This window comes from Mirounga angustirostris, unplaced genomic scaffold, assembly GCF_029215605.1.
Source record: "Mirounga angustirostris isolate CCGP_5_RB_7025 unplaced genomic scaffold, mMirAng1.0.hap1 SCAF_4, whole genome shotgun sequence".
Classification (NCBI taxonomy): domain Eukaryota; kingdom Metazoa; phylum Chordata; class Mammalia; order Carnivora; family Phocidae; genus Mirounga; species Mirounga angustirostris.
This window is the reverse complement of record NW_026991712.1, coordinates 87912825-87935804: the sequence shown is the minus strand read 5'-3', so window position 1 is coordinate 87935804 and position 22980 is coordinate 87912825. Positions and strand designations below refer to the sequence as shown.

At 40.4% G+C, this 22980-nt stretch overlaps 1 protein-coding gene across 1 annotated transcript; it reads left to right on the top strand.

The window, feature by feature from the left end:
• Positions 1-2509: 2509 nt before the first annotated feature.
• Positions 2510-13327, top strand: LOC135364036 (hornerin-like). The gene is made up of 4 exons (XM_064587519.1): positions 2510-2515; positions 7047-7202; positions 9064-12724; positions 12816-13327. Exons 1-4 carry the CDS (start codon positions 2510-2512, stop codon positions 13325-13327), a joined length of 4335 nt encoding a protein of 1444 aa, XP_064443589.1.
• The last annotated feature ends 9653 nt before the right edge of the window (positions 13328-22980 follow it).

Below are 22980 nucleotides of genomic sequence, written 5' to 3'. Positions count from 1 at the left end.
ATCCTAAAGGAGAACACAGGCAGCAACCTCTTTGACCTCAGCCGAAGCAACTTCTTCCTAGAAACATCGCCAAAGGCAAGGGAAGCAAGGGCAAAAATGAACTATTGGGACTTCATCAAGATAAAAAGCTTTTGCACAGCAAAGGAAACAGTCAACAAAACCAAAAGACAACCGACAGAATGGGAGAGGATATTTGCAAATGACATATCAGATAAAGGGCTAGTATCCAAAATCTATAAAGAACTCATCAAACTCAACACCCAAAGAACAAAGAATCCAATCAAGAAATGGGCAGAAGACATGAACAGACATTTTTCCAAAGAAGACATCCAAATGGCCAACAGACACATGAAAAAGTGCTCAATATCACTCAGCATCAGGGAAATCCAAATCAAAACCTCAATGAGATACCACCTCACACCAGTCAGAATGGCTAAAATGAACAAGTCAGGAAACGACAGATGTTAGCGGGGATGCGGAGAAAGGGGAACCCTCCTACACTGTTGGTGGGAATGCAAGCAGGTGCAGCCACTCTGGAAAACTGTATGGAGGTTCCTCAAAAAGTTGAAAATAGAGCTACCATATGATCCAGCAATTGCACTACTGGGTATTTACGCCAAAGATACAAAAGTAGGGATCCAAAGGGGTACGTGCACCCCGATGTTTATAGCAGCAATGTCCACAATAGCCAAACTGTGGAAAGAGCCAAGATGTCCATCGACAGATGAATGGATAAAGAAGATGTGGTATATATATACAATGGAATATTATGCAGCCATCAAAAGGAATGAGATCTTGCCATTTGCAACGACGTGGATGGAACTGGAGGGTATTATGTTGAGTGAAATAAGTCAATCAGAGAAAGACATGTATCATATGATCTCACTGATATGAGGAATTCTTAATTTCAGGAAACAAACTAAGTGTTGTTGGAGTGGGGGGTGGGGTGGAAGGGATGGGGTGACTGGGTGATAGACACTGGGGAGGGTATGTGCTCTGGTAAGCGCTGTGAATTGTGCAAGACTATTGAATCTCAGATCTGTACCTCTGAAACAAATAATGCAATATATGTTAAGAAAAAAAGAAGAAGAAGAAGGTAGCGGGAGGGGAAGAATGAAGCGGGGGAAATCGGAGGGGTAGACAAACCATGAGAGATGATGGACTCTGAAAAACAAACAGGGTTCTAGAGGGTGGGAGGAGGGGTTAGCCTGGTGGTGGGTATTGAGGAGGGCACATTCTGCATGGAGCACTGGGTGTTATGCACAAACAATGAATCATGGAACACTTCATCTAAAACTAATGATGTAATGTATGGGGATTAACATAAGAATAAAAATAAATAAATAAATTTTTTTTAAAAAGGCAAATTAAGGAGATGAACACACACTAGAGAAAGATATTGACAGAATAAATAAGAGGATACAAGTAAGAATGAGCTCTGGGTTCCCAGCATCTGGAGCATTTTTTAGAACTTGGAGGAGCAAAGGGAAAATACCAACAGGAGAGAGAGAAACAGCTGAAGAGGAAGACCAATACTCAAGCAGAGTATGTTCCAGGGCCTGGGGCTGGAGCTAAAAGATATATCACCATGCCTGCTCCACTCCCTAGAGAATAGATACTAAGCTATAAAATTACATTTATTTTTGATTTTTTGAGATAAGAGAAAAATGACCCTTGCACCTAGGAAGAAGAATATGGAGGGAAACCGGTTTTAGCTAACTTCTTTTGACTTCCCTTAACCCAAAGTCATGAGCATCAACATTCTCTGTTTGTTATGTCCCTGGTTATTATGTAGTTTCCTCATTCATAAAGACTAAGCTATGAAGAATTGCCAGGAAAGGCATGGGGGATGTGAGAGAAGAGGAAAGAAAGGGCGAGGAAAAGAGTTTTCCTAAGACCCAGCAGATGGTGCTATAAGAACATTACCTTCTGGACAAGGGTGAAAGTGAGTGCCCTGGGGCAGGAAGAGAACTACACTGTTTATCTTCACCAGTTTTGATTCTTGGTTGTTTTTTTGTTTTGTTTTGTTGTAAGATTTTATTTATTTATTTGACACAGAGAGAGAGAGAGAGAGAGAACAGGGGAAGCAGCAGGCAGAGGGAGAGGGAGAGGGAGAAGCAGGCTCCCCACTGAGCAGGCAGCCCAATGCGGGGCTCCATCCCAGGACGCTGATAAATAAATAAATAAAAGGGAAAAAAAAAAGGACCCTGAGATGAGGACCTGAGCCGAAGGCAGACGCTTAACGACTGAGCCACCCCGGCGCCCCGTGATTCTTGGTTGTTTTTTGTTGTTGTTTGTTGTTGTTGTTGTTGTTTTAGGTCAAACACTTCATTTTTCAAGAACAGCCCCCCAAACCCTGCCTTTTCTAAGACATGAATAGTCCCGTATTCTCTGGCTATTCCTAGGAAGAAGCAGATTTGAGTGTGAATCCCATCTTTTCCATTTAATAACTAAGTGACTTAAAACAAGTTACATATTTTCTCTGAGCCTCAGTTTTATCATCTGCAAAATGGAGGTAAGAACCCTACGTCATATAGCGGTTGTGAGGATTAATAAAATGATGAACGTAAGTGTGCAAAGCACTGTGCTTGGCATAAAGGAGAACGCAATTTTCTTCTGCCAAAATCTGGAGGTACTAAAAAACCTAGAATGTGGCACATAGCATAAGAAATTTCTTTTCCTGGGGTGCCTGGGTGGCTCAGTCGTTAAGCGTCTGCCTTCAGCTCGGGTCATGATCCCAGGGTTCTGGGAATGGAGCCCTGCATTATTAGGCTCCCTGCTCGGCAGGAAGCCTGCTTTTCCCTATCCCACTGCCCCTGCATGTGTTCCCTCTCTCCCTGTCTCTCTGTCTGTCAAATAAATAAATACAATTAAATTAAAAAAAAAAGAAATTTATTTTCCCAAACACTGTCATCTCCAAGGGGAAAACCATGAACCAGACTTATGAGGTGGGAGTCTTCATGCCCACCCTTTTACTGTGGAGCACATACTCTGGTAAAATCATGACTCTCTGTTTGGGAAAGGATTTTTGTGATAATCTAGTCCAACTCTTACATTAGTAATGTTCAAAAGGGAATGAAGATGCCAAAACACACATTGAATATGCCTCTTATTTTCAGGACATGAACCCCGGAAATAAAGTCCAACAAATCTCTGGTTGGTGATGTTGGAGGATATTCAGAAAATGTAGCCCTGAAAGGGTTAAAACTGTTTCTATGATACATGGAAATTTCTTTAATGCCCATCACAATTAATTCAATTACTTTGCAAAGAGCTCAATGCATTTTCAGTCAATGCAGAGGTTAAAACTTCTTCCTTACATAAAGTCAAAATTTACCTCTCTTTCACAAGTGCCCAAAAGTCCCTAGTTTTGTTCCCTTTCCCTACCACCTCATGCACACTGACACTCACAAACAGACCTGCAGGTTTAGTAAGGTATAGTAAATTTAAGGTATAGTAAATAAGTTTAGGTAAAGAGACAAGAAGGCCTCTACAGTCATTATCGATTCAAGAGGAATGGTAATAATATCATGGGTAATAATATCATGGATGATACTTTGGCTGGAAATCCATACAAGAAAATGTAGCTCAAAATGAGAGAGTTTGACTTCTCTCTCCCACAGGAATTCATGGTTCTGCTGCCCCACACTTCCCAGCCCTTCTCTTCCCTCTGAGACTCTCCTCTCCTGGGGAATCTTCCTGACAAGCAAATGCATAGGAGGGTCAGGATTCACATTCATCCATTGTGACATGTGAAAGTAAGAAATTTAAATTGCCTATCATATGATCTCATTGATATGTGGAATTTGAGAAACAAGACAGAGTATTATAGGGGAAGGGAGGGAAAAATGAAACAAGACAAAACCAGAGAGGGAGACAAACCATAAGAGACTCTTAATTTCAGGAAACAAACTGAGGGTTGCTAAAGTGGTGGGGGGTGAGAGGGATGGGGTGGCCAGGTGATGGACATTGGGGAGGGTATGTACTATGGTGAGCGCTGTGAATTATGTAAGACTGATGAATCACAGATTTGTACCCCTGAAACAAATAATACATTATATGTTAATAAAAAAAGAAATTTAAATTGTCAATAATTCAGTGTCAATAAATAAGTTTTACTGAAACACAGGCATGCTCATTTGTTTACCTATCATCTATGAATGCTTTCATGCTACCAGATCATAGCTGAGTAGCTGCAAAAAAGACTGTCCCACAAAGCCTAAAAGATATACTATCTTTCCCTTTACAGAAAAATTGTGCTAACCCCTCATTTAGGAGAACACTGGCTCTAAGAGCATGTTTCACCTGGAATAGTCTTTACCAGCAACTCCCTCTTCCTTCTGTGGCAACAACTGTCTCCTACAGGAAATTAGTCTTCACTCAGCAAACTCTACCTCCCCTGCACTCCCACAGTCTCAGTCACACCTTCAAAAAGCTCCCTCTTCTGATGGAAGCATGACAGTCTGGCCCAAATCAGGCATCCAGAGGAAACACAGCCACAGAATGGATACTGACTCTGCAGCCCTCTGGGTACTTCTTAGAAGAAAACAGTGTCATAATGGTTGAATTTGGAATCATGTAATTTATCATTTACTAATAGTTGTTACCACTCCTTCCCAAATCCTAATGACTATATTGCACAAGCTTCAAGTCTATGTGACTTCACCCAGCTTCAATGACATTCGTGCTATACATACAATTCACAGTGGATGAAATGCAGAGCTTAAGGTCGCAGGGATAAGCAGAAAGCCACTTGTTGATTCCCAATGTTAAGATTCAGTTTCTATTCAGGTGAAATCATGTCCTCTGAGGTAAAGATGGCAAGAGAGAGGGTAGACCCCAATCTTGTGAAAAAGTAGAAGTTGGTCAATGCCAAGTACTATAGTCATGACCCTCACTCTTCTTTCAATTTAATTTGACATTTACTGGGGACTTTTATGAGCCAAGCAATGTGCTGAGTCCCCCAGTGATATAGGTAATAATAATGCCCATTCCCTATTTTCAAGGAACTCACAGAATAGAAGTGATATAAACACATAGACAGATACATACGGTGTGCATACACATCCATTGGTAAGAAAGGATATACACCAAATAACTATTGTTGTAGCTATTTCTGGGTAGGAAGGTTATTTCATTTGCTTTGCTTTGCTTATCTGTATTTTGTAATTTTTTATATTAAACATTAATTACAATAGTAAAACAATTTTAAAATATTTTATAATATAGAATGATTGATACTACAATAAAACTATGAATAAGGTACACAACTATAACTCTCTTGAGTAATTCAAGAAATATTTCCTACAGGATATCTAAAGTAGGTTTTGAAAAATGAATAGCAGTTCACTAGGCAGATAATGAGGAAAGATATTCCAAGAAAAAACATGAAATAGGATGGTATATTCAGGAAGGCTTAAGTAATTAATTACTGGTGAAGCATAAAGAACAGGGAGAGAAGAGACGGGGCTAGAAAGAAGCCACAGTCCAGATCATGAATAACCTTGGATACCATGCTAAAGAGCATGGATTTCTTTCTAAGGTTATATAGTGGTTAAAATGAAAGCTACATTGATGAATGGCCACTAAGGTATAGTAAATAAGTTTAGGTAAAGAGACAAGAAGGCCTCTACAGTCATTATCGATTCAAGAGGAATGGTAATAATATCATGGGTAATAATATCATGGATGATACTTTGGCTGGAAATCCATACAAGAAAATGTAGCTCAAAATGAGAGAGTTTGACTGCATGATCCTTAAGGTTCCTTTTAAACATCAGATTCCATGATTCTTGGACATTCGGTCCCTGATGTTTCTGCACACATTCCATTCAACTTCAATTAAAGTCCATATAATTGGTTATCAATGCATTATGCTAGATACTTTGTTGAATACGCAAAGAGGTCTTTCTGCAGTGTCCAGAGACTCTGGCAGGTGGGGCTGATACTAGCCCAGATTTGGGAACTGCTAATGCAATCTCAGGTGAACATGTAAGGAAGTAAGAAGGCAAACACCTGGGAGGTGGAGATGGAGGTGGAGGCAGAGTTGGGCTTATTTGGAAGTGAATCAGAACATCTCAAAGAGGAGCTCCTCCCTAAGATGGACCATTATTTCCTCTATAAAAAGGCCACTATCCCCAACTAGCAGCACCCTGTAAGCTGCTCTAGTCTCATCCTACTTGTTTCTCTGGTGAACTAGGTAAGTGAACAGGAGTACTTTGGGCTACAAATTAAAAGAATCCAGTATGTGCTCTAAGGCAAAGAGGCACTGGATACCAGGCTTCTTTTTAATGTACTTTGGGGACTTTGATATAATTTTAACTTTATTGAGAAGGAAAATAAAGAGATGACTGGGAATGACAGTACCTTCTTTCTTCAGGGTCCTTTCCTTGAAGATCGTGTGGCTTTAATTATCACTAGGCAGGTTGCTTCCTAAACTACTGAGTTTTTTCTCTCTGTTGTATAATCAGTAAAGCCTGAGAGTCAGTCCCTGTTTGGAGAATGAAAACAGAAGTGGGCCTGATAGCACCTGCCTCCAGCTCCATATCACCTAGGCCTGTAGTTGCCCACTTTGTGTACTTTCTCTGGCCTACAAGTTTTGAGGGTCTAGCTTAGCCATTGGTATCCCTTGGTTGGAGTCAGGCATACCATGTGGACGATGGAACTGTCCCTCTTCAGCAATGGTTGGCACCTAGAGAGGAATTGAGGAAGTGGGTAGATTGGCACACCCAGTATTTCTCTAGCTCCAGAACAATGCTCATAAAATTATCCCTGGTAGAGGTGGGGAGCTCAAAACAGGAAGTCTTTGCTCCTACATTCGTTCAGGAATGAAAATAAGAGATATAGATTCTGTTCCTAATTTCATCACTCTCTTGCTACATGGCTTGAACAAGTCTTTCAACTCTGGATTGGTTCTTAATTTCAAAAGATGAAATTAATCATGCTCAATTAATTCTGAACAAATATTACAAATGATTGGAACTATTTATGTTTTTAAACAAGAAAAAGGAATAATAAAAGGTGGGTCTCTCCTTTTTTTCCTTTAGGTTAAATTTACAAAAAAAATGCCTAAACTCCTAAAAAGTATCGTCACTGTCATTGAGCTTTTCTACCAATATGCCACCCAGGATGGGGAGTGTGACATGTTGAACAAGGCAGAACTGAAAGAACTTTTGGAAAATGAGTTTCATCAAATTCTGAAGGTAAGAATTCCAGGTCAGGACTGAAGACAGCTGCAATTCTCTTTTTCACCCCTTCGTACCTTTTTGTCACATGTGTCAAACTCCTACAGGACTCTCTCTACTTGGTGATAGAAAACAGGGTTTGGTAAAGGCTTGAAATACGATCAAAAGTTGACCCACATGGTTTCCAAAACATGACCAAGGGATGTGATCCTACTGAACAGACAAAATCCATAGATTATATAATGTCCTGTGTAATTCTTATGGAATTAAAAATTAAGATGGTTCTCAGGGAAAAAAGTACGTAAAATGCATCTTCTTTCCTTTATTTGTAGTTCTTCAGCCCAGAACATCCTGACCACTGCCCATTTCTGAGATTGTGAAACTACAAGGCCTCAGTTCAGGAAGTTAGCATCTTACTCTTAAATCATAAAATATGGTGACCACCATCTTAAAATGTCAGCTCTGAAAATAAATATTTGGGAGCTTAGATCTAGCTCTTGATTGTCAATTCATTATATTCAGCTGCCTACTAAATATTTCTTATTTGGACTCCTAAGGGTGTAATTCGGTGTGTCAGATATGAAATCATTTTCCCTCCAAACTCTATCCTCCTATTTGCCCAAGGCAGAAATCTGGTTCCATTCATGGCTTCTTCTCTCAGCAAGCACCTCCATCCTCCACCCTCCATCTAATTCATCAATAGTCTCTCAAAACAGCCCATTTCTCTCCATCACTATTGCTACTCCTCTAGCTCAGGCCACCTTCTATTTCTGATCTCAGCCATAAGTATAAATCTAATCTTTTCACAGCTCAATTCAAAATCCTTCAAAATCTCCCCCCCTTTTTTTTTTTGACAGAGAGAGAGAGTGCTTATGCCAGGGGTGAGGGGGGAAGGAGGGAGGAGCTGGGCTCCATCTCACAACCCTGAGATCATGACCTGAGCTGAAACCAAGAGTCAGATGCTTAACCGACTGAGCCACCCAGGTGCCCCCAAAGCTCACAGCCTTTAAAATAAATAAAGTCCAAAGTTCCTTTACACAACTTAAAAGGCATGATCTGATCTCTATTTGTTTCTCCAGCAATATCTCTTGACTACTGAGACTCAAGATTTAATAATCCTGAATTTCTTTCAGTTCTTCATATGAGCCATACATCCTCTAACCTCTAGCTTTGTTCATATTGTTCCTTCTGCCTGGAACAATCTTTTGCCCTCTCTCCCTCCTTTCCTACCCCTTCATTTGGCTAAGTCTAACCCATACTTCAAAATACATCACTTTCTCTCATTAACCTTCCTTGAACCCCCACTGGTTCTCCTGTGGTGTACTTTCAGAAACATTATCACAGTACACTGTAATTTTAAGTTTGTGTGTCTGTGCCACTAAACTTTAACTTCCATTTTGTCATAAAACAAACTTGTTCACTGCTTTATCCCCTGTACCTAACTCAATGCTAAGCAGCTAGTAAGTGCACAATAAATCTTTGTTAAATTAATTAATTAATGAATTAATAGCTAGGAAAATTTAAGTCATATATAATTATGCTAATCATTCATATCTGACCTATTCTTTTTTCATTTTTTAAAAATTCCTATTTATAAATTAGCTAATCATATCTGACCTATTTCTTACAAAATATAATTGATTTCCTTGTTCCCTAACATCTTCCATTTGCATCTTCTAGCAATTTCTCACTGCATTGTTCATTACATATTTCTTTCTTTCTTTCTGCTCAAGATAGAGCAGTCCTGCCCAAAGGACTAGATGGCTGAGCTCCACCTAAGTAAGCCAACATTCACATTTCTACAATCTTCTTTCAAATGGTTAGCTGGGTATGTAGTCCATAGTGACATAGCTGCCCCTTGTACCTTGTTCCTATACAGAATCCAGATGATCCAGACACTGTAGATATCATCATGCAAAATCTGGATCAAGACCATGACGAGAAAGTGGATTTCATTGAGTATCTTCTGATGATATTTAAACTGGCTCAGGCTTGTAATAAAATCATCAGCAAAGATCACTGCCAAGCTTCAGGGTCAAAGCAGAGAGACCACCATCACCAGCACCAAGAGGAACAAAGTGAAACAGAAGAGAAGGACAAAAGGCAAGGTCATTCAAGGCCAAGTACAGGAGAGAATAATTCCTATTCCAGGGGCTCCAGAAGAAGCATTAAACACAGGCGTGGGTCCAGCTCCAGAGAAATGGAGCATCAAGGAGGTTTATCTAGTTCAGAGCATAGGCAAAGCTCTGGGGAAAGAAGGAGAGATTCAAGTTCAGGCTACTTCAAAGACAGTAAGAAAAACAGGCATGGCTCTCATCAACAAGAGAAGTCTGAGAGTCATTCTTCTGGTCAGAGGCAACATAGATCCAATTCAAGCGGTCAATCAGGACTTAGTAGACAACAAAAACAGTCTTCAAGCTATGAGGGATATGGGTCTGAATCAGGCCAGTCCATAAGCAATGGCAAAAATCAATCAAGCTCCTATGAGCCCTTTACTCAGAGAAAACATAGCAGCAGCCCTAGTCATCAGTCAGGAGGTTATGGAAGAAAAAATCATGGCTCTGTGTCAGGCCAGTCCTCTAATTATGGAAAATATGGACCTGGTTCTAATCAGTCTTCTAGTGAGAAATACCATGAGTCTAGCTCAGGATCCAGTTTAGGTGAATCATCAAGCTGTGGACAACATGGATTTAGATCAGGTCAGTCCTCTGGCTATGAACAACATAGATCTGGCTCAGGTCAATCTTCTGGCTTTGGGCAACATGGGTCTGGCTTAGGCCAATCTTCTAGTTATGGACAAAATAGTTCTACTTCAGGACAGTCATCAAGCTGTGGACACTATGGATCTGGCTCAAGTCAGTCTTATAGCCATAGCCAACATGGGTCCAGCTCAGGAGAGTCTTCTCACTATGGACGACATAGGTCTGGCTCAAGTCAATCTTCTGGCCACAGCCAACAGGGGTCTGGCTCAAGAGAGGCTTCTAGCTATGGACAACATAGGTCTGGCTCAAGTCGATCTTCTAGCCCCAGGCGACATGGATCTGGAACAGGCCAGTCTTCTGGCTTTGGACAACATGGGTCAGGATCAGGTCAGTCTTCTAGCCCCAGCCAACATAGGTCTGGATCAGGCCAGTCTTCTAGCTATGGACGACACAGATCTGGCTTAGGCCAGTCCTCTAGAAATGGTCATCACGGGTCTGGATCAGGTCAGTCTTCTGGCTTTGGGCAACATGAGTCTAGCTCAGGAGAGTCTTCTGGCACTGAGCATGGATCTGGCTTAGGTCAATCATCAAGTTCTGGACTGCATAAATCTGGATATGGCCAACCCTCTAGCTATGGACAACATGGTTCTGCTTCTGGACAGTCATCAAGCTGTGGTCAACATGCGTCTGGATCAGGACAGTCCTCTAGATATGGTTATCATGAATCTGGATCTGGTCAGTCTTCTAGCTATGGCCATCATGGGTCTGGGTCAGGTCAATCTTCTAGCTTTGGGCAACATGGGTCTGGATCAGCTCAGTCTTCTGGCTTTGGGCAACATGGGTCTGGATCAGCTCAGTCTTCTGGCTTTGGGCAACATGGGTCTGGATCAGGTCAATCTTCTAGCTATGGTCACCATAGGTCTGGATCAGGACAGTCTTCTGGCCATGGTCAGTATGGTTCTGGCTCAGGTCAATCCACTAGCTATGGACAATACGGTTCTGCTTCAGGACAGACATCAAGCTGTAGTCAACATGAATCTGGTTTAGGCCAGTCTTCTAGCCATGGCCAACATAAATCTGGCTCAGGTCAGTCCTCTAGATATGGTTATCATGAGTCTGGATCAGGTCGGTCTTCTGGCTTTGGGCAACATGGGTCTGGATCAGGTCAATATTCTAGCTATGGTCATCATAGGTCTGGATCAGAACAGTCTTCTAGCCATGGTCAGTATGGTTCTGGCTCAAGTCAATCCTCTGGGTATGGACAATATGGTTCTGCTTCTGGACAGTCATCAAGCTATGGTCAACATGCATCTGGATCAGGCCAGTCTTCTGGCTATGGACAACACAGATTTGGCTCAGGTCAGTCCCCTTGGTATGGTCATCATGGGTCTGCATCAGGTCAATCTTCTGGCTTTGGGCAACATGAATCTAGCACAGGAGAGTCCTCTGGCACTGAGCATGGATCTGGCTTAGGTCAGTCATCAAGCTCTGGACAGCATGAGTCTGGATATAATCAGTCCTCTAACTATGGACAACATGGTTCTGCTTTTGGACAGTCATCAAGTAATGGTCAACATGCATCTGGATCAGGTCAGTCTTCTGGCTGTGGACAACATGGGTCTGGATCTTGTCAGTCTTCTGGCTTTGATCAACATGGGTCTGGATCCAGTCAGTCTTCTAGTTATGGCCAACATGGGTCTGGCTTAGGTCAGTCTTCTGGCTTTGAGCAACATGGGTGTGGATCCAGTCAGTCTTCTAGTTATGGCCAACATGGGTCTGGCTCAGGTCAGTCTTCTGGCTTTGGGCAACATGAGTCTGGCTCAGGTCAGTCTTCTGGCTTTGGGCAACATACGTCTGGCTCAGGTCAGTCTTGTGGCTTTGGGCAACATGGGTCTGGCTCAGGTCAGTCTTCTGGCTTTGAGCAACATGGGTCTGGATCTGGTCAGTCTTCTGGCTTTGGGAAACATAAGTCTGGATCCAGTCAGTCTTCTAGTTATGGCCAACATGGGTCTGGCTTAGGTCAGTCTTCTGGCTTTGGGCAGCATGGGTCTGGATCCAGTCAGTCTTCTAGTTATGGCCAACATGGGTCTGGATCTGGTCAGTCTTCTGGCTTTGGGCAACATGGGTCTGGATCCGGTCAGTCTTCTAGTTATGGCCAACATGGATCTGGCTCAGGTCAGTCTTCTGCCCTTGGGCAACATGGGTCTGGCTCAGGTCAGTCTTCTGGCTTTGGGGAACATGAGTCTGGATCTAGTCAGTCTTCTGGCTTTGGGCAACATACGTCTGGCTCAGGTCAGTCTTGTGGCTTTGGGCAACATGGGTCTGGCTCAGGTCAGTCTTCTGGCTTTGGGCAACATGAGTCTGGCTCAGGTCAGTCTTCTGGCTTTGGGCAACATGGGTCTGGCTCAGGTCAGTCTTCTGGCTTTGAGCAACATGGGTCTGGATCTGGTCAGTCTTCTGGCTTTGGGAAACATAAGTCTGGATCCAGTCAGTCTTCTAGTTATGGCCAACATGGGTCTGGATCTGGTCAGTCTTCTGGCTTTGGGCAACATGGGTCTGGATCCGGTCAGTCTTCTAGTTATGGCCAACATGGATCTGACTCAGGTCAGTCTTCTGCCCTTGGGCAACATGGGTCTGGCTCAGGTCAGTTTTCTGGCTTTGGGGAACATGAGTCTGGATCTAGTCAGTCTTCTGGCTTTGGGCAACATACGTCTGGCTCAGGTCAGTCTTGTGGCTTTGGGCAACATGGGTCTGGCTCAGGTCAGTCTTCTGGCTTTGAGCAACATGGGTCTGGATCTGGTCAGTCTTCTAGCTATGGCCAACACAGGTCTGGCTCAAGTAGATCTTCTAGCTGTAGCCGACATGGGTCTGGCTCAGGTCAGTGTTCTAGTTATGAACAATATGGGTCTGGCCCATGCCATTCATCTAGCTCTGAGCAGTGTGGTTCTAGATTTGGTCAGTGTTCTAGCTCTGAGCAATATGGATATGGCTCATGTCACTCATCTACCTCTGGACAATGTGGTTCTGGATCTGGTCAGTATTCTGGCTCTGAACAGTACAGATCTGGTTCATGTCACTCACCTAGCTCTGGGCAATGTGGTTCTGAATCTGGTCAGTGTTCTAGCTATGAGCAACATGAAACACAAGGGAAATGTAGGTCAAGTTCAAGTGGAACTCATAGTGAGTACCTTAGACCCAAAATGTGCTCAACCCCTAATCAATCAAGAAGCAATAGCCAGGAATGGTCAGAGTGTGGCCAAAAAGAAAGAGGTAGGAATTATGGCCTATCAGGTAGTGGGCCTGATGGATATGAGAGTATTCATGGACAATCAAGAACATGTAGGCAACAAAGCCAAGGATGGAGCCAAGGTCAATGGGAATCTGACTGTATCCATTCAAATTGTAATGAAGGGCAATCAAGACGCAGTTATAGACAAGTAGAAAGCTCCTCAAGTTGTGGCTCTGGACAATTTACACCCTCCTATGGACAGTCTAGATCCAACACTACGAATACATTGTTAATTTGCAAGGAGGGTAATCGACAAGGTGACTATTGTTATAAGAGAGGAGGAGATAATTGTGCAAGGGGAAGTACCGGCCCAAGTTCCCAGTTCCCTAGCAGCATGCCACTCTATGAATACATCCAAGAGCAGAGGTGCCAATTCTAGGGATGAATAATAAACAGAAGTGAAATTAATTCAAGTAGCCATTTAAGAACTGCAAAACTGTTACAGATAAGCAATTCATTATAAAACTGCTTTTAAAAGTGGGTATATCTATTTCTTCTTCTAAACATGTACTCTATTCCTTGTTATCAATCCCTCAGAAGAATGTAGGGTATTGTGGGCACTTTGTTAGGAAACACTGAGTTGAACAAATTATGTGCAGGAGTCACTTTGAAAGAATAATACAAAGCATACGAGAAGCATGAGGTTTAGTTGAGGTATCTTTTTGAGAGCTCATTGCTAAAGCTTTCATCTTAAGTCTACAGAACAAAGTATTAGAAATGCATTACCAGTTCTGGGTCCAAAGCCTCTCTTATAGCAACATGGACCATAATTGTGGTATCCCCCACATTGGACAGTGACAGAATGGGGAATATTCTAAAAGCAAAAATGCAGCGTTGATTGTTTCCTTACCAAAACCATCAAGACCCTATTCTTGGGTAAATCTTTAGTCAGCAAGTTAACAAGTGGCATTTAAAAAGTGGCCCCAGGAGCTTCTCCCTTGCCAGTGAGGAAGAGCATTCTTTTTTAAAGAGCAGCGATGGACCCTTCAGGATTAAAGGATCCAAATGTGGACTCTAACTTGGTTTCAGCAAGAAAGTTCTTGCCCCCTGCTCCTAAGAATTTGCCCCAGGTTAAAAAAGGAAGAGCAAATGGTAAGCGCTGTGAATTGTGCAAGACTGTTGAATCACAGACCTGTACCTCTGAAACAAATAATACAATATATGTTTAAAAAAAAGAAGAAGAAGATAGCAGGGGAAAAATGAAGGGGGGGAAATCGGAGGGGGAGACGAACCATGAGAGACGATGGACTCTGAAAAACAAACTGAGGGTTCTAGAGGGGAGGGGAGTGGGAGGATGCATTAGCCTGATGATGGGTATTAAAGAGGGCACATTCTGCATGGAGCACTGGGTGTTACACACAAACAATGAATCATGGAACACTACATCAAAAACTAAAGTATGGTGATTAACATAACAATAAAAATTTTTAAAAAAACTAATGGTGTAATGTATGGTGTTTAACATAACAATAAAAAATTTTTAAAAAAGGAAGAGCAATAGCATGAAAATACAATGTCTCCAATCTACTTTGGTCTTTCCACATAGGAAAATATCATTTGTGCCCAGATGGAAAGGAAGACTATCTGCCACTGCTATATAGTTCATTGGTTTTACTATAATAAATTTGTTTCAAGTCTTTGGATCTAAATAACTGGATTGCATTAAAATTGATAATAAATAATGGTGATCAAATACTGAGGTCTGTATCATCTCTGCTTCATTTCATTCTCACACATAGGTGGTCAGACTAGAAACAAACTCAGAAAGCTTTTCTCCAAGGTCCTATCCTTCAAAAACAACCCAGAATATATAAAGAATTTTAAAATTTAAGGATAAGACAAACAACTCAATTTAAGAATGAGCAAAAGATCTGAATGAACACTTCACCAAAAAAAGATGTACAGATGGCCAACAGGCACATGAAAAGATGCATGATGTCATTAGTCATCAAAGAAATGCAAGTTAAAACATACTGAGATACTACTACATACCATTAGAATGGCCAAAAGTAAAAACACCGGCAACACCAGGTGTAGATATAACAAGTGGAAAAATAAAATGACATAGTCACTTTGGAAAATAGTGTGGCAAGTTCTTATAAGGTTAAATATACCTGACTATATTACCCAGCAATTCTGCTCCTAGGTGGGATGAAAACATATGTCCACATGAAGATTTTTACATTTTTACATGAATGTTCATAGCAGCTTTAATAAGAGCCTGAAACTAGAAACAACCCAAAAGCAACCAATGAATAGATAAACAAACGGTGGTGCAACGATACAATGAAACACTATTTAGGAAGGAAAAAAGAATTAACTATTGATATACATGATGGACGAACCTCAAAAACATTATACTGATCAAAAGAAGCCAGACACAAAAGAGTACATACAATATGATTCCATTTACATGAGACTTACTAAAGATAAAAACAGGATTAGTGGTTAACTAGGAATGGGGGTAGAACTTATGATTTATGAATAGGCTAGAAAGAGGAACACAAGGGAGCACAAGAGTGATGGAATTGTTCTACAGATGCACTTTATCATATGAAAGCTATATCTCAATAAAGTTGATTTTGTTTAAAGTCTTCACAAGGCTTTTTGTGAAACTTGACACACTAATTCCAAATTTTTTTATATATAGAAGAAAAAAGAATTAAAAATGACCTGGGTTGGCTCAGTTGGTTAAGCATCTGCTTTTGGCTCAGGTCATGATCCCAGAGTCCTGGGATCGAGCCCTGCATCAGGATCCTTGCTCAGCGGGGAGCCTGCTTCTCCCTCTCCCTCTGCCTGCCGCTCCCCCTGCTTGTGCTCTCTTGCTTTCTGTCAAATAAATAAATAAAATCTTTTTTTTTTAATGACCAGGACAAATTTTAAATAAGGAAGAGGAAAGTCATCAGATATAAAAGATATTACAAAGTTATATTATTTAGGACAGTATGTAATTGTTGTAAGAACAGACACATAGAGCAGTGGAATATCCAGAAACAGACCCATACACACCTCACATATAACAGTAATGACTCCGCATCTTGGTGGGAAAGGACAAACCTTTCAATAGATAGTGCCACCATCATTGGTTTTCCATGTAAAAAAAATTATACCTCCATTTCATATGCCATACACAAAATCAATTCCAAGTGAATTAAAGACCTAAAGTGTGATAAGCCAAACATTTTTATATGTTAAAGAAAAATACAGGACAATATCTTTATGACTTCAAAGTAGACTGAAGTCTTAAACAAGAAATATAAAAACCACAAAGAAAAAATTCATGAATTTTACTACAATTAAATTCTAAATGTCTGTAAATCAAAAGACACTCTCAAAATATAAAAAAGATAAGACACAGACTAGGGTAAAACTTTTGCAATGCCTGTAGACAACTGACTAATAGCCAGATTGTACAAAGAACTTACAAATATCAAATTAGGAAAAAACAGCCAAACTTATAAAAAGAAAATTCTCCAAAATAGAAATCTGAATGGCCAAGTGGCATTTTTAAAATGATTCTCAGGGGAACAGAAAATTAAAACACAATGAAATACCATTTCATAACCATCAGATTAGAAAAAACTAAATTCTGACCATATCCAGTTTTGGGGATGACATGGAGCAATAAGGTCCAAACTGGTAACCACTTAGGAAGCAATCTGACAACCACACAAGAGTCACCAAAATGTTACAAACAACTTAAAAGCTCAACAGAAGAATAGAGTAATAGAGAAATATCTGTATACTAGAATGCTATACAGCAGTTAAAATTGATGGCATGTATATGGAGAGGGTAGAATACAACACCCCAAAATATGCCACTTTGGCATATGGATGATTTTGAGCTGAAGGCAATCAAGGCCTAGCAGACTCAGGAAGAGTTGTTTGTACCTCTCCTTTAACTGTCCAAGAGAATTTAGATGGGAAACCTGTACCAGGGAGACAGCTATTACCAGAGACCACTTTTTGTATCAGAAAGACTTATCTGTATGCTGAGCGAAATAAGTCAAACAGAGAAAGACATGTATCATATGACCTCACTGATAGGAGGAATTCTTCATCTCAGGAAACAAACTGAGGGTTGCTGGAATGGGGGGTGGGGTGGGAGGGATGGGGTGAAAAAAAATATTGGGAATAATTATCTCTTAAAACTCTTATTTGTGCAATAATTCTTAATACTAAAGTGCATTATGATGAAAGTCATATATGAGGTTAAGAACTAATTTAATTATTTCATCATTTCATTGTAATGTTTTTAACAATATTAGAAATAATTAATTGCTTTTTTTGAGGAATAAAAACTGTTGGAAAGAAAAAAAGAAAGAAAGACTTATCTGCATGGCATGGCAACCATTTGCTCTTCTTGCCTTCCTGTGAATTGCCTTCCTCCCCAATGAAGCCCCAGACCTGCATCTCCTTAGCTCAGGATGGTATACAAGCCTGAACTGCCTGACTGCTTTTGAGTCTCATATTTTTATGGGGCTCCCAAACATATGAAATTAAATTTTTTTCCTGTTACCCTGTCTTATGTCAATTTAATTATTAGGGTAGCCAAAGAACATAGAAGGGAAGAAGGGAAAAGTTTTCTGCTTCTACTTGATTATATATATATATGCATATATATTTATTTATATTTATATGCATTTATATTTATATATATACACACACACATACATATATATATATATATCTCAATATGAACAAGTTCCCAAAATAGAATATTTAGTAAAATAGTTGTAAAACATGTGTATATAGTTTGATACCATTTACTTAGCTTTACAACATACATAATAATCCCATACATGGTTTGTAGTTATTAACTATGTAATTGGTAAATTATAATTTATTAATTTATTTATAATTTATAAATCCTTATGGAAATGTTAAACACCAAATTTAGGATAGTGGTTACCTCTGGAGAGAGTGGTGATGGGTACTGAGGAGGGCACTTATTAAGATGAGCACTGGGTATTATATAAATCACTAAATTCTACTCCTGAAACTAACATTACACTGTATATTAACTAACTAGAATTCAAATAAAAACTTGAAACAAAAAAGAAGGAAGGAAAAACTTCTTTCAAAAAAAAGAATAAACAAGGCCAACAGTGTTCTTTTTCTTAAGATTCATTGATTGATTGATTGATTTGAGAGGGAGAGAAAGAATCCACAAGCAGACTCCCTGTTGAGTGCAGAACTCTACATGGGGCTTGATCCCAGGATCCTGAGATCATAACCTGAGCGGAAACCAAGAGTCAGCCACTTAACTGACTGAGCCACCCAGGTGCCCCATTAAGCAAAAAGATGTTTATTATATTATTCCCTACACTTATTTGTAAACCTCAAATTATTTCACAAGAAAAAGGAGGACACAAAGATCCAAGTTAGAATGCCCATCAAGGACTGCTCAAGGGAGAAAGTACTCTACCAAGCTAGTCCCTGGACTATCTGGTCCAGCATGTCCCAGTTGTTGAAATGTATGTATCAGTACATCAGTACCTGATGATAGTCATCATCTGAATCACACAACCTACTGTCTGGCTCAACTTGAAACTCACCAGGGAGCCTTGTAATTTTTGGCTTCCTATAATTTTCCCAAAAAGAAAAGGCATTCACTAACCATTCACTAACATAGATACCTAGTGTTTCTGGCAGTGCATTTCTGACTTTCTGACTCTCTCTTGGCATTCTGGTTTTCTTACTTCAGTCCCTGGTGAGTCTAGTTACAAAGAAACAGCTTTCGTGAGTCTAATCAACTCTATGACAGTAGTCCAACCTATCTGAGTCTACAAGGATGATGACCAAACCCTGACCCCTTTTCCAGGCAACAGCCCAAACTTATTCTTTGCCTCTTCCAAATGTTGAGAGTGCTGGAGAAAAAAAAAAAATTATTCTAGTAAGAGAAAGCAAAGAAATTTCATATAAATGCCTAGTTGTATAGCTAAGCCCACTTTTCATGTGTTTCTCTTCTCTTTGTTATGACTACAGAATCTAAAGGTAGAAGCAGAAGGTCATTGTTTTAGGCAGGATCTTATAAGGTCTCAATTCCTTGTCCAGAGTCTGGATCTCACTTTCGAAGGTGAAGAAAATCGACTATTTTTCTGTACACTCAGATGTAACCAAGCTCTGAAAGACAGAGTCATAGTAAACAAAGTCTTAAGGATCTAATTTACTAACTACAAAATACATGCGCATTGGGAACAGGAACCAGTTGTCTACCATGGGGTATTCCCTTCCAATGGATAGATTCATTTAAGAGATATCAGAGGTTGTTAAATGAGCTTTAGAGCAAAAGAGTTTTATTCTCAAAATGTTGCTCTATCATGCTATGATAACCTGACAATTTTAACAATTTGTCCTAAAAGGGAAAGAGAATATGAAACTAACGTCTTTATTGAGTACCATGTGAGTGGGGAATATTAAATTATGTGTTTTATATATATTATTTAATATATTATTCATTGCTTAGTTTCATTCTCATAACAACCCTGTGACAAGAGGTGTTTTTATATTCATTTTATTGAAGAGGAAAAGAAGACTCAGAAAGGTTAAGTGACTTCCTTACATTAGTAGAGCCAGGTTGAGACCCAGATCTGTCTGACACTCAAAAACATGAGTTGCTACCAGAAAGGTCTTCCACTCTAGTAATATTTCTCTTTAAACAACTACAGTTAACCCTTAAACAAGATGCAGGTTAGGCGTGCTGACCTCTCCCCTCCATGCATAACTGAAAACCCGCATGTAACTTCTGACTCCTCCAAAAATTTTATTACTAACAGCCTACTGCTGACTGCAAGCCTTACCAATAATATAAACATTCAAATAACACCTACTTTGTATGTTATATGTATAATATACCATATTCTTACAATCAAGTAAGCTAGAGAAAATGTTAAGAAAATCGTAAAGAAGAGAAAATACATTTACAGTACTGTGCTGTATTTATCCAAAAAAATCCACACGTAAGTGGAGCTGTGCAGTTCAAACCCATGTTGTTCAAGGGCCATCTGTACAATCGAACACCTAAAACCAGAGCAGCACACTCTTCGGGCACTGCTGGAGACACATCAACTAATATTCCTCTGACTCTCCTTTCCTACCCTCAATGCAAGGATACTTAATGTCCTTGAGGGACACTTGAGAAATACCCTAGCTCATTAGCAACACACTTAAGAACAATTTCCAAGGGAGGATCCCTGCTGCAGAGAACTCACGTCCTCACATTTTATCTATCTCATCACATTTAATGGTCCTCATTAGCTTCAATTCCAAGGGGTGGCATTTCTGACCTAGTCCTCCTTAGTGCATGCCTCATTTGAAGTTCACTGTGGACTAATTAAAAACAACCACCCACAGTCTTGCACTCTTTAAAAGACAAAGATCCTATATCCACTGCCCCCAACAGCCAGAATTCCCTGTCTCCGCCCTGCCCCACTACCTATTCCTGTGCTCTCCAACTCCCCCACCCTGTGTGCTCTACCCCATGGATGAAAGATCCCTGAGCAGCCCTCCCAGCTGCTGCTTGGTCCTTATCTACAAAGCCTGAGCATTCCAGGTGTTGAAGATCTTAAATCAGCAGGCACTCAGAGGCACATAGCTGGGACAATCTGCTATGCAATATTGCCAGACTTCACAGCAAAGAAGGGGACTCCGTGTGCAGAGATATGGAGGAAATAGTATGTTCAGGGACCAAAAAGAAGGTGTCTCTGGCTGAAGCATGTAGGACCAAGAAAGAGTATTGGGAACTGTGGCTGGAAAATCAAGTTGGAAACAAGTTCTCAAGGGCTCTAAAAGGAGTTGACATTAAGCAGAAAAGCCAGTGAAGGACATCGATAAAGATGAATCAAAGTAGGAAGACAAGCACAAAAAAAGGGGTGTTCCAGAAACCAAAATGAGAATTCCAGTAAGTAATGGGCATGAACATAAAATGTACTTAATAAAGTTATAATAAACAAAACCGTAGGGTATTGGTAGAAAAGTACACATCAACATAACTGAATAAATAGCCCAGTATCATATCCTGATATACATATTTTTTAACTGATATGTGGAGTATCAGCTACACAGTCAATATAAGTGTCTGGGCCACAGGAATCAACCAGTAAATGTCAGTGGCTATCCTTATTACTATTTGTTGTTACAGTAGTTGTAATTATTAAAAATCAGTATGGAAAGGAAAGATTCCTTCAAAAAGTTCAGTGGTAAAGAGAAGAGCAGGAAAGAAGCAGGCTTTACAAAGAAGGAAATTAAACTATATGCTGGAAACATATGAGACACTAAATAAAAAAGTTATGAGTGAATAATATTGATAAGCCAAGGGGAAGGAGATTGTGAGACAGTCGGTACCAGAGAAAGGGAAGTTCACTGCTGGCTGGAGGACCAAGAAGAAATGACAAAATGCAATCAAGAGCACATAGAGAGAAATCAGCCCTGAAAAGGAATTAGTGTACCTCACACTCTTGAGGTAAAAATGAGAGAAAATATAACTAAGTCAGTGTTTCTAAAAAGGGGTTCTTTGGACGAGCTGCATCAGAATCACCTGAGGTAATTATTCAAAAAGCAAATTCTTGGACTCCACCCCATACCCACTGAATCCAAACTTCTCGGAGATGGGGCCCAGCAACCTGTATTTGAATGCCCTATGATCCAGTGGCTTTCTTAGAGAAAAATGGAATTTAGGAGACTTCACATCCATTGGCCCCTATGGAGAAAACAAAACTGACCCCTTGCCCAGCCACAATTATGACTAAGCCCACCGGGTCCCATAGTCAGAGAGGAAAAATCTTCTTTATGCCCTGAGATAAGCTAAAAATAAGGAAGAAGCGTCTACCTAGAATTAGTCTCCCCAAATCAATGAAGCCTTGAGCCGTTTCCTGTAAATTACTGTCTCCCTAACATAAAAAGCTTTCTCTCTGACATCTGCAATGCTAACTTCTGCAAGTATGATAATCATGTGGAGGAACTGCTGTTTTACCCACGTGAACACACTAACTGTAACCTTGGTAACCTTGTGGCTTTTTTCCCTTTAAATATCTACGGTGTCATTTATTCAAGGAAACATTCTTCTTGAGACTGGGCTCCTAATGTTTTTTCAATTATTCCACCACCTTAATAAAGGAGAAGTGAAGTGATCTCCTAAAAGGAAGATGGGAATGGACGGAGGCTTGAAAAAGGCAGAAAAGGTGTGATACACCTGTTGAGGGTCTGAGAAAGGGCACCAACTAGGAATCAGAAAAGAGACTGCCAGGAAGTCTTCAGAGCCTAGATAAGGCTGCACATCATAAATGTGCAGAGGGAGGCTAACCCAACACCCAACAACCTGGCAGAAGCAGCAAAGAAAATGAAGTTAGGTTAACCACAGGTTTGGAATTGGCAGGGCAGGTGCAAGGAAAAGTGAAGGGTTCAAGGACACTTAATGATCCTTAGTGAAGGGTACAGGTATGGGAGGACAGGAAAGACACCTGTAGGACCTCTCTTGGGCCCAAACTGTACGTGTGTGAAGAGAGGGATAAAGTTACAGGCAAATTTTCTTCTATATTCCAATTACAGTAGTAAGGATGGGCTTACTAGTGGCAGCAACTTTTTGGGTAAAGGTAAATAACAATATGGAATATACTAGAAGCTATGCATCAATGTGAGGTTACTTATCCCTTTTTTACCTCACAGCTCTTTGGAGCAGAGATCCTTAAACCAAGGTGTGCAAACTGAGATCTTTATAAGTTGTCATGAGGCCAAGGACACACAATCTACCCACTATATAGTTCAGATTCAAATTCAAGTGTGACTGACTGCAAAACTTGTTCTC

Excerpts from the sequence above, each read along its gene's own strand:
- LOC135364036 (XM_064587519.1), top strand. Across the intron at positions 7,203-9,063 it reads AGTTTCATCAAATTCTGAAG|AATCCAGATGATCCAGACAC; the intron begins GTAAGAATTCCA and ends GTTCCTATACAG. Across the intron at positions 12,725-12,815 it reads CCAACACAGGTCTGGCTCAA|CTCTGAGCAGTGTGGTTCTA; the intron begins GTAGATCTTCTA and ends CCATTCATCTAG.